At 43.5% G+C, this 16,364-nt stretch overlaps 1 protein-coding gene across 1 annotated transcript in view; it reads right to left on the bottom strand.

Annotated features, from left to right (window-relative positions):
• The window catches only part of chsy3 (chondroitin sulfate synthase 3), a 316,248-nt gene extending 302,647 nt beyond the window's left edge, over positions 1–13,601 (bottom strand). The window contains exon 1 of the mRNA XM_028804881.2: positions 12,097–13,601. Within this exon, the coding sequence (XP_028660714.1) occupies positions 12,097–12,709 (613 nt within the window). The 5' untranslated portion in view covers positions 12,710–13,601. The remainder of the gene's footprint in view (positions 1–12,096) is intronic.
• Between the last annotated feature and the right edge of the window lie 2,763 nt (positions 13,602–16,364).

Genomic DNA, 16,364 nt, shown 5'->3' with positions numbered 1-16,364 from the left:
TCGGGGAATCCTGTGGGGGGTACTCCGAGAGTATGGGGTACCGGCCCCCCTGATAAGGGCTGTTCAGTCCCTGTACGATCGGTGCCAGAGCTTGGTCCGCATTGCCGGCAGTAAGTCGAACCCGTTTCCAGTGAGAGTTGGACTCCGCCAGGGCTGCCCTTTGTCACCGATTCTGTTCATAACTTTTATGGACAGAATTTCTAGGCGCAGCCAGGGTGTTGCGGGGGTCCGGTTTGGTGGGCTCAGGATTGGGTCACTGCTTTTTGCAGATGATGTTGTCCTGTTTGCTTCATCAGGCCGTGATCTTCAGCTCTCTCTGGATCGGTTCGCAGCCGAGTGTGAAGCGGCTGGGATGAGAATCAGCACCTCCAAATCCGAGACCATGGTCCTCAGCCGGAAAAGGGTGGAGTGCCCTCTCAGGATTGGTAGCGAGATCCTGCCCCAAGTGGAGGAGTTCAAGTATCTCGGGGTCTTGTTCACGAGTGAGGGAAGAATGGAGCGTGAGATCGACAGGCGGATCGGTGCGGCATCCGCAGTAATGTGGGCATTGCATCGGTCTGTCGTGGTGAAAAAGGAGCTGAGCCGCAAGGCGAAGCTCTCAATTTACCAGTCGATCTATGTTCCTACCCTCACCTATGGTCATGAGCTATGGGTAGTGACCGAAAGAACGAGATCGCGAATACAAGCGGCTGAAATGAGTTTCCTCCGCAGGGTGTCTGGGCTTTCCCTTAAAGATAGGGTGAGAAGCTCAGTCATCCGGGAGGGGCTCAGAGTAGAGCCGCTGCTCCTCCGCATCGAGAGGAGTCAGATGAGGTGGCTCGGGCATCTGATCAGGATGCCTCCTGGACGCCTCCCTGGTGAGGTGTTCCGGGCACGTCCAACTGGGAGGAGGCCCCGGGGAAGACCCAGGACACGCTGGAGGGACTATGTCTCTCGACTGGCCTGGGAACGCCTTGGGATTCTCCCGGAAGAGCTAGAAGAAGTGGCCGGGGAGAGGGAAGTCTGGGCATCTCTGCTCAAGCTGCTGCCCCCGCGACCCGACCTCGGATAAGCGGGAGACAATGGATGGATGGATGGATGAATATCATATTCGGATTTGGCTCCACCCCTACATTATAAGGCAAAACGTTTAATCTGGACCTAAACCAGATCCAGAATGTCACATAAAACTGAACTAGCTCACATTCAGGTTCTTCAGCTGCAAATACGTTACGTTAAGTTCACCGTCCTTAGAAAAATGAGCTTGTTCAATGAACGCGCTCTTTTGAACTAGTTCATACACAACACTGCTGCCAGGATTGGCTGGGGCAGCCTATTACCCTAAAATCAGATTATTCCCATTCAGTAAATGGATGGATGGATGGTTCTTGTCTTGTGCCCAAGTGTGCCAGTATCATTTGATATGCTCCACCACCACAGGATTCTAAGTCCAGCTAATGGATGGGCAGATCGTTACTTTTACTTGCACTCCACCCAGGATTAATTTCAGTCTTATACATAGAATGAATGGCTTGAGAAAATTAAATGATGGTTGAATGTTCACATTTGCACACTTCACACGTTTCTTCTTTCAACCTTTTTGTGTGGTACCAAGATAAAGTTAACTTGATGTTCACTTCCTCTAAGCTCCATATATCTCAAGTCCAAATAATAATGCAGCATTCTCTAACTTATTTCTTACTGGGTCATAGTGGATGAAGCCTAACCTATCAGCACTTGGCTTAAGGCAGGAACTGACAAAGGACTAGGAGCCAGTCCATCTCAGTAAGTCCAAATAATGTAAAATTAAACGTGAACCTAAGGTTGCAAAATGAGACTTTTTTTACAATGCTCAATTCTAGGTGCTTTTGACATAAAATGGAAAACACCCACTGTGGCCATTTCTGTTTGTCCACATGAAACAACTCAGCTCCCATCGGACCACTTCAGTTGAAATATGGTACACTTGTTCTTCAAGGATATGTGTCAAGAAAGTTTTTTTTTATATCCTGCTTGTACTCAATGGGAGTGATTTATAAATTTTTGAAATGTCAAAATATCAATTTAAAAAGCATCAGCAAATTTTTGAAATCATCTACCTTTGTACAGTGAAATATTCTGAGTATGCTCAACTACTTAGTAATTTACTATTTCAAACTTATTTCGCGATGTGTATTTACAGTACAGTATATCTGTCTATTTCATAAAACAAATAAAACCAAAAATGAAAAATGCTAGTAAACTTTGTCCTAAACACTCTCAAATGTTGGGCCCTGGGCACAATTTCTAATGTGTAATACCCTAATTCGCTGCAAAGAATAGAAATCGCTTTCAGCACTCATTAAACAACTTTTGTGAAAACATAAAAAAGATACCAATATGACTCGTGAATTTTTCCTTGAATAGACTATTTTTATTTTAGGAATTAATAATGTTTTATAATTTATATATCAACGGTGTTGAGATGAAAACGACAGTCGAATTAACTTTGCAGCACTGACCAAAAACAGCACATATATCGATATTTTCTACCTTCAGATTGTTCTGAAAGTGAAAGAAGATGGCAACTGACTTTTAAGCTACTTCTCCGCAATGTAAATCAAAGTCTTCTCCTTGTGTGTGTCCCTTTAAAGTGCGTTATTGTTCTTAACAGTCGCGGGCGTTGTATACAGCGCTAAGGAAAATTAATTTACTTTCTTTACAATCAAAAATAAAAGTTCTACCTAATGCCTTGCATTGCCAAACACTGACAGCCAGTCAGCTTGTCATTTTGCTGTTTTGTTTCTAGACTTGCCGTAATGGGGCGACCAGTCAAACTCAGTAAGCCAAACCGATGCACGCGACTTCTGAAACCGTAACTCCGCCCTTCTCCCCACGCGTCATTGCACAGCTTATTATGATTGGTCGCTCAGCGCGTCACTCTAGCCCACTTGCTATTCAAAACCTAACACGGCCGAATTTTCCAGTCTATTAGCTACAGTAAGGCATGAGCGCATGAAACTCGGGGCGCTAAACAAGAAAAGTGCTGCAGCGATCCCACGAAAGCATCAATGGATCTTAATCACGAGTTACGCTGGGATAAATGGTTCACTCTTGTCACAGCCTTTCTTGAACTGTAAAGGTTACGGGAGCAGCATCTGATTTCGGATGCAAAGCAACCCCCTCCGGTCACAATAAAGCTGCTGCATCATATGGTGTGAAGTGTGCCTTCAAGTCACAAACCTTGAAAACATTTTTTTTAATTCAGTTAATGTATACAACAAAATGTGATAATATTTAAAATAATAATAATAATAAAGCAACGAGTATCCTGGAGGTTTGATGCTTGGCCAAATGACAAAATTGCTTTTGTATCCTCAGTTCCTTAAATGTCAAAGCAGCAAAGCTGGCAGGGTGGCTAATAAGCTGGATGGTGAAGCATTAAGATGCCAGTTCGTTTAGAGACCCTGAATGAATCACCGAAAATGGCAGTGCTCCTGTTCTTTAAATGTTTATTGTATTGATGCATTAATGAATGTATTTTATGTATGAATGTAATAACTGTCTCTGCCAGCTCATGCATTCATTTATTTCTCTTAACCTGCTTATAGCTGCGGCAGCTGTGGACAACCCAATGACATGTAAGCTGCTTCAGTTACATACATTAGTGTAAAGCTTTCCTTGCAACCAAAAAAATGAAAAAGGACACAGTAAAATGTCATTTATTTTCTGTCAATGAATTTATTTCACACTAATACCTGGTAGACGGTTGTATAGTCTGTCCTCTGTGTAGTCATTGAAAACAAATCAGTAAAAGTCATAGTAGAGCACTTGAGGAAAGAAAACCAAGAGCAAAAACTTGGGGCCGGTAGACTCCTCAGCTTCTAGACTGGGGCTGAGGTGTCAGCCTGTTATTTTTTTTTTTTTATTTACTTTCATCATTATGCAAGACCAGAAATGGAACGCAACAGGGCAACAGTCACATCCACATGTACACAGTCGTGAATCAGGAGATGATTAATGATGTTAGGCAACATAGCCTGGAGCATCTGGTGGATAAAACATTCACAAGTGAATGAACAGGAATCTTTACAAGCAGATCATGTGATTACATGAATACGCTTTTAGTGAAAGTGAAAGTCTCATGAGCAGCACAAGTGCTGTCAATAGGATTTCTTTATGTGACAGCTTCCCGGAGGCTGAGTGTTGGGAGAGAGCAATGGAACTTGTGTTCAGTTCTTGGCCTGGTCAGCATGTGTGTGGAGTTTGCCCGTTTGTTCCAAGTCTGCATGTTTTGTTTTTTTTAATTAATTTATTTATTTCCTGTATGCGTGTTAGATTAATAAGTCTGAATTGGCCATGTAAGAATGTAGCTGTATGTATAAGTGGTCTCTGAAATGGACAGGTGATCGCTCCAGGGGTTTATATAGCCCTGCACCTGGCATTGCCCACTCCTGACCCTGAACTGGGTTTGAGAATGTTGTGGCACGAGTACACATAAGAAACATAAGAAATTTGACAAACAAGAGGAGACCATCCACTCCGTTACGCCCGTTCATTTAGCTAATATCTAAGCTGTCCCAATATCTCCACCAGATAACTTTCTTAAAAGTTTTCCAGTAGTTTCAGATTCCCGCAACTCTCTGAGTAAAGAAGGGCTCCCTAACTTCAGTCTTAAATGCACTTCCCTTTAAATAGGGCATTCAGAAAGTGTTCAGACCCCTTCTCTTTTTCATTTTCTTTTGCCTTGTGATAAAATTGTTTAAATTCATTTTTTTTCCTTACCATACAACACTGAATACTCCTGAACAACAAAGTGAAAACAAAATTTCAGAATTTTTGTGAATTTATTCAAAATAAAAAAAAAAACTGAACTATCCCATTGACACAATTATTCATACCCTTTGCCAGAAAACATGAAATTTAGCTCAGGTGTATGCCATGTCTATTGGTCATCATTGAGATGTTTGGAGTCCACCTGTGGTCAATTCAATTGACTGGGCATGATTAGCAAAGGCGCACACCTCTCCATAAAAGGTCCCACAGGTGACAACGTGGATCAGAGCAAAAACCAAGTCATGACATTGAAAGAATTGCCTGTAGAGCTTAGAGACAGGACTATGTTGAAGCAAAGATCTGGGGAAGCCAGCACTGAAGGTCATCAAGAGCACAATGGCTTCCATAATTCTTAAAAGGAAGGTATTTGGAACAACCATGACTCTTCCTAAAGCCACCCACTCGGTCACCCTGACCGAGCACCAGAGAACCTGTGTGGAGATGGGAGAGCCTTCCCAAAAGAAGAACCAACACTGCAGCACTTCACCAATCTGGACTTTATGACAGAGTCGCCAGGTAGAAGCCTCTCCCCAGTAAAAGGCAGATTGGCAGCTCTGTGGCATAGAATCTGCGCTGGTATCTGGATGATTGCCAGTTCAAATTCCATTACTGCCTCATTGGGCCCTTGAGCTGGGACCTTAGCTTGAAAACTGCTCCAGGGGTGCAGTACAGTGGCTGACCCTGCACTCTGACCATCAAAGTTCCAGCGAAAAAAGACCATCCTCAGTGATTAACAAAGTATCAAAAAGAGGAACATGAACGCCCACTTGAAGTTTGCAAAAAGACAAATAAAGGACTCTCAGACTGTGAGAAACAAGATTCTTTAGTTTGATGAAACCAGGCACCACTCATCACTTGCACAATACCATTGCAGTTGTGAAGCATGGTGATGACAGCCTCATGGCTGTGGGGACAGAGACTGGGAGACACGTCATGGTGGAAGGAAAGCTGAATGGAGCAAAGCTGAGACATACCCATAACGAAAATCTGCTCCAGACGCTCAGGACCTCAGGCTGGGCAGACAACAAGACAATGACCCTAAGCACAAAGCAAAGACAACACAGGAATGGTTCAGGGTCAATTCTGGGAATGTTCTCATGGGCCCAGCCAGAGCCCGGACTTGAACCCAATCAAACATTTCTGGAGAGACCAAAAAACACCTGCCCACTGATGGTCTCCATCCAACCAGATAGAGCTTTACAGGATCTGCCAAAAAATGGAAGGAAATCCCCAAATCCTGGCGTGTGATGTTTGTTGTGTCAAACCCAAGAAGACTCCAGGCTGGCATCGTTGCCAAAGGGGCTTCAGCTGAGTACTGAGAAAAGGGTCTCATGCCTCGTGCTAATGGGGTATTTCGGCTTTTAATTTTTAATAAATTTGTAAAAATTTCTAAAATTTTGTCTTTACTTTGATATTCAGGGGTGCTGTGTGTTACTTGAAGAAATTTAAATGATTTTGGCATAAGGCTGTAACATAACAAGATATTAAAATAGTGAAAGGGTCTGATCACCTTCTAAATGCACTCATATGTATTTGTATAGATTGGCCCAACCGGTCACTCCAGATTTGCACACATGTGCGAGTGGGCCCTGTGATGGACTGGTGAGAGTTTTACATTTCTGTGCACCCGCCCCCATAAGGAGGGGCTTCAGTTGACCCCTGCTGAACCTGGAAAGGACTGAGCAGGCTTATGAAGGTGGTGTGCTTTGGTAAATGTGGTACCAAATCAGAAACCATGGGCAAGTGCGTCCTGCAATATAATGGTGTGCCACTTAAAGGTGGTTCCTGCAATGTACTGGAGTGCCACTTAAAGGTGGTCCCTGCAATGTGCCCAGTGCGGTTACAGTAAACATCTCATGACCATGCGAATTAAAAACAAGGTTCAGAAAACAGATAGACGGATTTCATTGTAAAAGATAGGTGCCATCGACTACCACAACCAGGGCGCAAGCAGGAACAAATCCCGGGCCACCGCAGGACACCCTACCACAACCTCATCCTGGTTATTCTGCAGCATCTTTTGGATGGGATTCAAATCATGGCATACATTCTAAAAATGCTTCCTGGGGTAATATCAGTAGCGGGTGCTGGTTAAGCTTCCTGGTGTGGGACAGTCACGCTGTGCTTTCAGGATGTCTATTCATGCCACTCTACAACCCCAGAGACCGTCTAACGTTTGTATCTGCAACTGATAGCAGCATTAGCTGATTAATCTGCTGTGTAAAAAGCAGCAAATTAAATTACACTTTCACAAATGATCCTTTTGCTTAGCAGGCTAAAGCACTGGCATGCAGGATGAGTCGTAAATGGTCTGCAAAAGCAAAGCTTCAACAGAGTATCCCACTAGGGCTGAGCAAATTAAAGGAACTCCTATCCGGTTCCAGAACAACACTCAATAGTAGACGTGTTCTAGTGGTGTGTAGGGAGTGGACCACAAGGTGGGTGCCAAGTGGAGCTGGCATTGGCACGGGCTGGGTATTCTGTGATAGAACACACATTGGCAAGATGTGCTGCAGCAAATCAAAGGGTCTTTCAAATGAGCAGGTGAATACGCCGTTGTATGGGAGGAGACACGAGTCCAGCACAGGTGTTATGCCAAAAAAATGTAAGGCACTACTTTCATTACTGAGTCAGAGCAACAGCATCTGAATGTCAACTGCAGAGTCCTGAATTTCACTGCCTGTGTGTGGCCACTCCAGCAATGGCTGGATTCAACACCATGGTAAACGACTTTCACCGATTATATGAAACATGACATATCCTTCTGAAACACTGAACTCCTGTCGGGACTGCTTATCCTATACAAACTTGCAAAACCAGAGACTTGACAATGCCGGCCTTTTTACAGTCTTAAAGCACCACGGCACAACTCACAGCGAAAAGGTCTACGCAGCTTATAGCGCATTCTGTATGGCAGCGGTGTCTGTCCATCAGCCCAGACATTCAGCTCACTCAAAAGGCCACCGCTTACATTTGAGATCTGCCTCCTTAGGAACCTCCAAGATCCAACTCTGTGGCAGCTGCCACTCTGGTGACTACTCTGCTCCAGCCAACATCCACCGCATCTTCACTCAGCTTCACTCTTCCATATTTGGACTTAATGGTAAAGAATTTCTAAAGCGCTTTTTGATGATGCTTGTTGGGAAAAGCTCTAAAAAAGGACTCATGCTGATGGATTTAAAAAGAAAAAAAAAATGAACCCTGCCGTAGCAGATCATTTCAGGTTCTACAATCCTTCTACCTTCACAAGCACTTTGAGTGCAGTGTTACGGGAAGATGGAGCCAAATCTGGCAGCACCTAATGCAAGGCAGAAACTAACCCAAAGTGGGATGTTCCTCTGTCACCGCTCACACACACACACACACACACACACACACACCACACTGTCACAATTCAATTAAACTGCTGGACCGTTAGACCAATTAGGAAATCCCAGGGAAACCAAACAGCAGCAAGGGAAACCTGCAAACTCCACAGAGGAGGCACCTTGGCAGAGACACAATCCAGGAGCCACTGCTGGCATCACATTAAGGCAGTGTTCGTATTACACTATCTGGAGGACCACATTGTGTAAAATACACGATAACCTCACGTGTGACAAACATTTAATACAGACAATTTCAAACCACTTCTTTTTTTTTTTTAATTAGAAAAAGAAAGAAAATGAGATTCATAGATAAGATGCTCATTTATGGCCCCCTTTTGCTTAGCTTGAATCTACTACAGCATACCGGGATTGTTCATAATTACACATTTACTCAATGGTGCTTTAAGCTGAATCTGGCTAATGTAATATCTTCTATGCTGATTAATTCTGGATATGAGTTTTGGGATTCAGTAGCAGAGACCATACGCAATTATTACAGTCATCATTAGTCTGTAAAACTTACTGAAAATGTTACACATAAGCACACACACACGGGTGGCATGGTGGTGGCACTGCTGCCACACTCTGGAGGAGTGGGTTAAGAAGAGGGGTGGATGGATATACACACAGACACAGACACTCATATATTAATACTGTATATACACACATACACATATATTAATACTGCATACATCCACACACATTTATTAATACTGTATACACACACATATATATTTTAATACTGTATACACACACACGCTATGTACGTATAAAAAGAGGATTCAGAACGTATGCAGACCCCTTCACTTTCTGCACACTTTTTTTCGTGTTGTAGAAGTAATTCTAAATGGATACATTTCCCATGTTTGCCAACTAGTCTACACTCAGCGACCCATAATGACAAAGTGAAAACCTGTTTCCAGAAAGGGTTGCAAATTTATTAAAAATCAAAAACTGAAATCTATCGCTCATATTAAGTGTTCAGACCATTTGCTGTAGCACTTCAAACCGTGATCAGATGCCCCCTCTTTGCTTGAATTCTCCTTGGGATGTGTCCAGGTCTCGATTTGGTGCAAACTAAACTGACTGGACATCATTCAGGAAGTCACACGTATACCTGTGTATATAAAGTCCAATAATTCCCTCCGCATGTCAAGACAAAAATCAAGCCAGGAAGTCCAAGGAACACTCTGTGATCACATTGTGGTGAGGCATAGCTCAAGGCAAGGGGGTTGTTTCCAAAGCATTCACTGTTCCCAGGAGCACAGTGGTCTCAATAATTGTGACTCGGAAGGAGTTCGGAACCACCAAGACACTTCTTTGAGTTGCTGTCCAGTCAAACTGAGTAACCGGGCAAGAAGATACTTGGTCAAGGAGCTGACAAAGAACCCAGTGATCACACAGCTTCAGATGTCCTCTGCTGAGATGGGAGAACCTGTCAAAAAGAAGACCATCTCAGCAAAATCCCATTGATCAGGTGTTTATGGTAAAGTGCCTAGACAGAAGCCACTACTAAGTAAAAGGCACATGACAGCCCAACTGGAGTTTGTCAAATGGCATTTAAAGGACTCTGAGAGCTTTAGGAAAAAGATTATCTGGTCTGATGACACAAAAACTGAACTCTTAGGGCAGAACACCACGCAATATGTCTGGTCAAAAACCTAACACTGCTCATCGCCTGCCTAATACCATCAAGCTATGGAGGTGCTTCTTAGTGGCAGGGCAGGGAGATGGGTCAGAATTGTGGGAAAGACGAATGCTGCCAAATATAAACAGGTCCTTGAAGATAACCTGCTCCAGAGTGCATGTGACCTCGGGCTGGGGACAACAGTTCAGTTTTCAGCATGGCAATGACCTAAAGCATACAGTCAAGACAACACTGGAGTGGCCAAAGCCCAGACTTAAACCCCAAAAGAGACATAAAGATGGCAGTTTACAGACAATTCTCATTCAATCTAACAAAGCCTGAGGGGATCTGCAAGGAAGAATGCAATGAACTCCCCAAATCCAGGCATGCAATGCTGGGACAGCCTGACCCAAGAAGACTTGTAACTCCTGTCAAATGCTCTTCTATAAAGTACTGAATACTTATATAAATTAAGACTGCGCTTTTTGATTTTTAATAAATTTACTAACCATTCTGAAAACGTTTTCACTTTGTCATTACCGAGTGCAGACTGATTGGCAAAAATGGCAAACATCCATTTAAAATGAAATCTACAATACAATAAAGTGTGCAGAAAGTGAGAGGTCTGAGTACCTTTTGAATCCACTATGTATGAATGTATGTATATATTGCTGCAAAAAAAGTTTGTGAGCCCTTTGGAATTCTGCAATTAATTACACATAAAAATGGGGTCTGATTTTATATATATTCTGTAGACAGATAGAACAAACAGAGTAAAAAGTCAAGTTCTCAACTTCATTATCACTCGTTGGTGCTAATAATTAACAGCAGCTGTATATTGTGATTAGACGATGCTATTTAGTCAAATACACCTTTTTGAGATCTGCTCTGTCTAAGGTTGTCGCCACTGCACATTGCTTCCAGTATGCATACTAAAATCACTTTCTGACTGAATTTGGCACTCACTGTGACCAACAGTGCTCTTGCTATGAAGTGTCTCCTGGTGACACTTTTTTGGGATTATGTATTTTCACAGTACTGTCCACCAAGGTTTTGCAATGATAAAAGTGCCAACTAGACTCTCTGCACTCATGACCACTGTTAAAGTATTAGATGTGTGAGTCTATCAATTTCAGTTCCTTGTATGAATGATCCCTTGAAGAAATGTAACAATTTTCCTGAGAACTTTAAGACCCTTTATATTTATATATGCATACATGCACACAGTATATAAACATATATACACAGATTTACATGCACAAATTGTTATATATGTCATATACCTTGCATTACCCGTGTAAAGTTAGAAACTCATATGTTATTGCTGCTTTACCCAGGTAATGCTAAGTTTAACCAATTTCCGGGTTTTATGGTAACACATATATATATATATATATACACACACATATATATATATATATATATAATAGAGAGAGAGAGAGAGACGTTTATTAAATTATTACTACTAATTTACAATGTGTGTTCTTTAATAATCGAGTCATTGGCAATGTACAGATCTGATCAGCTGTTATGCTGTTTTGCAGTTGGAGAAACACTTTCGATGAATGCAAGGCTCCCTTAGAGCTCTGCAAACCCGCCCTCGGATAGTTCTGAACAGTGTCACTGTTAGGCGCTATGCAGCACTAACTATATCGTTTTAATGAGGTTCCTGAAAATGCTACTTTTATTTTAATGTGACAGTCCGATTCTTCTTCCCGTTACAAACCGCTGCTTTCCTATCACTCAGTTCTCTCGACTACAGATTAACCGGCACGGGGCGTCAGTCCACCACAAGGCGTCCAGTCCCACACAAGCCCATTCACTCATGTTGGGTTATTTTGGGGTCGCGCGCCTCGTTGCTTGTGTTTGTTCGGGCGAGTATTGATGAAGGAAACACATTGGTTTAAAATACCGAACTCTGCAATGATTACTTTCTGTGGACCTTGTCTGTTTGCCCAAGATTATGTAACTGATACGAGTGACTTCTGTGGTGCTCGCTCATAACTTTTCTCTCAGTTGTACAACTGCACCTAGAATTCAAATGCACCGTTTGTTCACTTTGTTTTGTCCGCTGTTCTGATGTTTTGCTCTGTTTGAAACACTATGTGGCCTTAAAAGGCGCTATATATAAATTACGCAGTACCACAAATACATGTAACGGTACAATAAAACCCTTTTGCATGTCATCAGTACCATCTCCCGTACCTCGGCACCTTGATATTTTGTTTAGGCTTTATAAATAAATCAGACGCACGCGCGCTCCTGACTCGAGATAACGGAAATCACTGACGGCATTTTTTGATTCACCTCGTATGTAGACGTCATCGTCGGCCCTCATAAACCACTCGTACTTGTCCAGGTAGTGGTCGTGCATGTACTTGAGCATCATGAAAGACTTCTTCTGCGGCGGATAGGAATCATCCACTCCCGCCAGGGAGACCACAGGAATGGGCAGGGGCAGGCGGGCTGCCTCCGATCCCTCGCTGGAAAAAAACTCCACCTTGCCGGGAATGGAGCGAGTCCACGTCGCGAAGGCAGCCACGGCCCTCGAGTCCAAGTATTTCTTTGCTGTCATGACCCCCACGTAGAGGAAGTGCTTGGGCTGGGGAGCGGGACCCCCCCAATCCCCGCTGCCGTTGCTAGTCCTGTAGCGAGTGTCATTCTCCTCGTCCTTATCCTCCTGGCTAACCAGGGGACTGTCGCTCTCTTTGGGCCACACGTTGCTGCTGGCGCTGCCTCCGAGCCTTTCGGCCATTCTGCCGATACCCGCCCCGGTGCCATAGTATGAGCAGATGGACGATTTTCTCTTTTTGCCACTGATTTCCACTACCCGGGGTACGATGAGCCAGGACGCCGCGGTGAATCCGACAATCAAGCCCAACACCACGCTCATCCAGGCTCGCTTGGATCTGACAGCCATGGTTTTGGGAGTGAAAGGAACTGGGGAGAAAAACGAATAATGCGGAGGGCGACGGGGCCCCGTGTTGCTGTCACGGCGGGCTGGAGTCAGTCTTCTCTGATCAACGTGGCTTCTTCGTAAAAGTGCATTCTCGAGACGCGCTCCCTGCTATCGGGACATTCCTGGTTAGCGCCTTCTTATAGGTCATGTCCCGCTTTTCTCTAACAAAAAAAATATTTAAACGCAACAGGAGAAAAAAAAAACAAGAAAAAAATCCAAAAAGTATCCGCTACGATCCTGACAGGCGGCACATTGCCTCTTTAAATATCCGCTGTGTTAAGCGCGTATATGTGCAGTGCATGAGCTGCGGGGTGCATCGCTTTGTGCGATAGTCCCGAAAAGAGCTGGACAACCGTCACTCATTTCATTTGGAACTGGAAAGAAAAAGAATTAAATGCATCAAAGAAGGAGGACAAAAAAGTTGCGTCTACTTGTGTCTCGCTTGCTGCATTCCTCGTCCGCTATCCAGTTTGTTTCGCTGGCCCAACTCGCATTAAGGACTTCATGCCGACAACTCTTACTGATTACACAAATTAAGAGTGTTCATTTGTGACTTCTCGCTCTTCTTTTTTCAGTTTGCGCTCCTCCCCGCCTCCCTCAGCCAGCTCGCCATTTTGTTTACTAATTGACGTCAGGATAAATAACTTTTCCGCTGCTCCGTCCCCCTGTCTCTAATTTCTTTGCCGTTTCGGAGCGGTACAGCTCTGCACGCTATACATATTCATTATGAAGTGAAACAGGCGGGCGGTCGGACAGCTGGGGACAGAGGAGGAGCCACGCGTGTGCTGCGAGAGCCGTCAGGGGCGGGGATGTGCGTGAGGCGCTGATATTGGCGTTACCTACCTGGACGATTTGCTTAGCTTGGCTCGGCTTCAGCCTCGCTAGCCCGGAGACGTGTAACGATCAGCTGTATACGCAGAGAGGGGTCATATCCTCTAAATGACATAGGGATCATTTTACTAAGACCGAAGAATAACACCATGATAACAGTAATATTGACACGTTTGTTAAGGTGACGCGCAGTAAACTCTTGCCCGTTGTTATTCAAGTACAGTATAGTATCGCAGTGGAAGGATTTGGTGGACGGGAGGCAATTCAGTCCCACGCACGCACAGTGGAGGCTCGGATACGTAAATGTGTTTATGCAGCTTGGAGAGAACATGCGAACAGGACAGAGATGACAACCAAGCTGAAAACAGAATTCTGGGTCCGAGCGTGGCGAGACTTAGTCCTGAAATGCCGCTGCGGTTTTCGCGTCTCATTCTGTTGTGTAAGAGACTACCAAGGAAGAGCCACTTATAACTAAACCGTCATTGCAGTTTCTCTTGCTTTGTCGCTTATTTTTTAAAGGAGGACGGAGAGTCACACGCTCCTTTTCCAACTAAAACTGATCTCGCGCTCCGAAGCCAAGTCTTGAAGCTTTCCGGTAAGATAGAGAACGCGACCACTCGCAGGGCTGTGGAAGTGACTTCCCCGAATTTCATCTGGGACAGTTAATCTCAATTTCTTTACGTTCTTGTTTACTGTAATGAATTTTTACTGTACTTTCTATCCTTTTTCCATTTAAATCTAATCCATTGTTTAATTGATTTTTTTTCCTCGTTTACAGCTTTGTAAAGCGCAAAGCGATGATGTTCTGCTGCGCAGACGTTTTTAGACGAATTAATCCATTTCAGAACGTTTCCTTTGCACATGAGTCGAGAATTTTGAAGGCAAGGTGCCAAATCACAAGGTCTATCCAACACGATCGGCATTTTATTAATAATGAGAGCATGGTAACACAACAGTGAGCAGTCTGCATGTTCTGCCCATCAGACGATTATTTGGGCGACTTGTGTGTCTAATGAAGCAAAGTCTAGCAAACAAACTGGGCACAATGTGGGTAGCCAACAATGGCCCAAATGGGATTTGCACATCCGAGCAACATTGGCCTCTGAACTTTGGCACAGTGACAGATAGGGAGTCCCAGTCTTTTTCAAGAACATGAAAAATAGTCCATACGTTACTGGTCCATTCAACCATACCAAACACCTGCTTGAGTGCAGAGAAGCAGAAGCCTAAATCAGCAAGACATAGATATAAGCTCAACAACCCTGGGACAGGGTGAACACACATACACACACACACTGTATGGACTGTGGGAGAAAGCCAGCGCACAGGGAGGAAACCCACAGGACCACAGGGAGAACATCCAGGGTTCACACAGGGATCACCCAGGACAGGACACTCAGGCTTCTTGTTGTGAGGCAGCAGCACTACCACCATGCTGACCCCCCATTACTGGCCATTTCCTTGAAACCTTTAGTTGTTTTTTTATTAATTAATTCATGAGCAATTATGAAGATTTACAATTTATTAATTAGTAAGAAAATTAATAAAAATTACAACATTTAAAGTATTTATTCTTAACACAAAATGCCTTTGCATTTATTAATACTAGTCCATCACAACACTGAACAAAAAAACATTACCAATAATGTACTAAAAATGTGCAATCTTAACCAATATAAAAACAACACTTTTTGAAATTGTTCAAATTGTTATGGATACTTCCACAATAATAAAAAAAAAAACACCCAAAATACTAATTACAGCCTCTGTGACAGTATTAACAAGATGGACGCTGTAGGGGTAGTGATTACACTGGCCCAGCATTACCAAACCATGATTGGGCCAACAAAGGGTTTACTGAACTTGTACTGCCAGCAATTAACCCTTTTTGGGCCACTAGGGGTAATTTGTTAGGGGCTTCTTGTAGTGGCCCTCACACTGGGTAAGAGTGGCATTTAATTTGGTTTTCCCAAACTGACAAGGCCCATAATGTGGCCACACAGAGCCACAGTGTGCATGTCTGCTGGGTAATAAATGATTACCTTATAGTGATGTAGAAATGAAGCTATCTATCTATTATATAGTGCCTTACATATCTATCTAACTTTCACATCTTTTATTCTAATATATAGTGTTTTTGCTATCTGTCTTTTTGTTAGGTGGCTTAATATCACAGAGTCAGCAGCCTGCGTTCATATCCTTTGAGTGGATATTTGTCTGTGTTGAGTCTGCATGTTCTCCCCGTGTTTGTGTCAATTGCCCTTACGTTTTCTTCACACACCCATAAAGAAAAGCAATTCATTTTAATTGACAATCTTAAACTGTCCATTTGTGTGTATTTCTTGCAATGGCTGCCTGGCACTCTCTCCATAGTTGTTTCCTTCCATTCATCCAAGTGCTGCTAGCATAAGCCCTGGCCCCTCATGACCCTGAGCTGAATTAAGCAGGTTCAAGACCTCTATGATTTTCATTTGCAGAATTACTTTAGTAAAGGTTCTGGTGAGTGATTAATTGGAACAGCATGAGTAGCACAGCTCGAGGTTGCAGACAGGAGTCATGAATAACGATAGTAGGCAACACTTTGGGGAAAGCTCTGAACCAGGGCACTGTCCAAATGTCGTGTTGCCAAAGTGTATCACTCGGACACTTTTTCCAGCACACACCATAGGAGGCACAGCCTCTATTAAGTTGTGTCAGGAAGTGATTTAGCCTACAGACTGGATAAACCATTTAGCAGAGGCCACAATAGGTGCAGTAAATCTCAAAAAGTCACATTGTACAAGTC

The sequence above is a fragment of the Erpetoichthys calabaricus genome, chromosome 7 (genome assembly GCF_900747795.2).
Source record: "Erpetoichthys calabaricus chromosome 7, fErpCal1.3, whole genome shotgun sequence".
Taxonomy (NCBI): Eukaryota; Metazoa; Chordata; class Cladistia; order Polypteriformes; family Polypteridae; genus Erpetoichthys; species Erpetoichthys calabaricus.
This window is presented reverse-complemented; position numbering and strand designations above follow the sequence as displayed.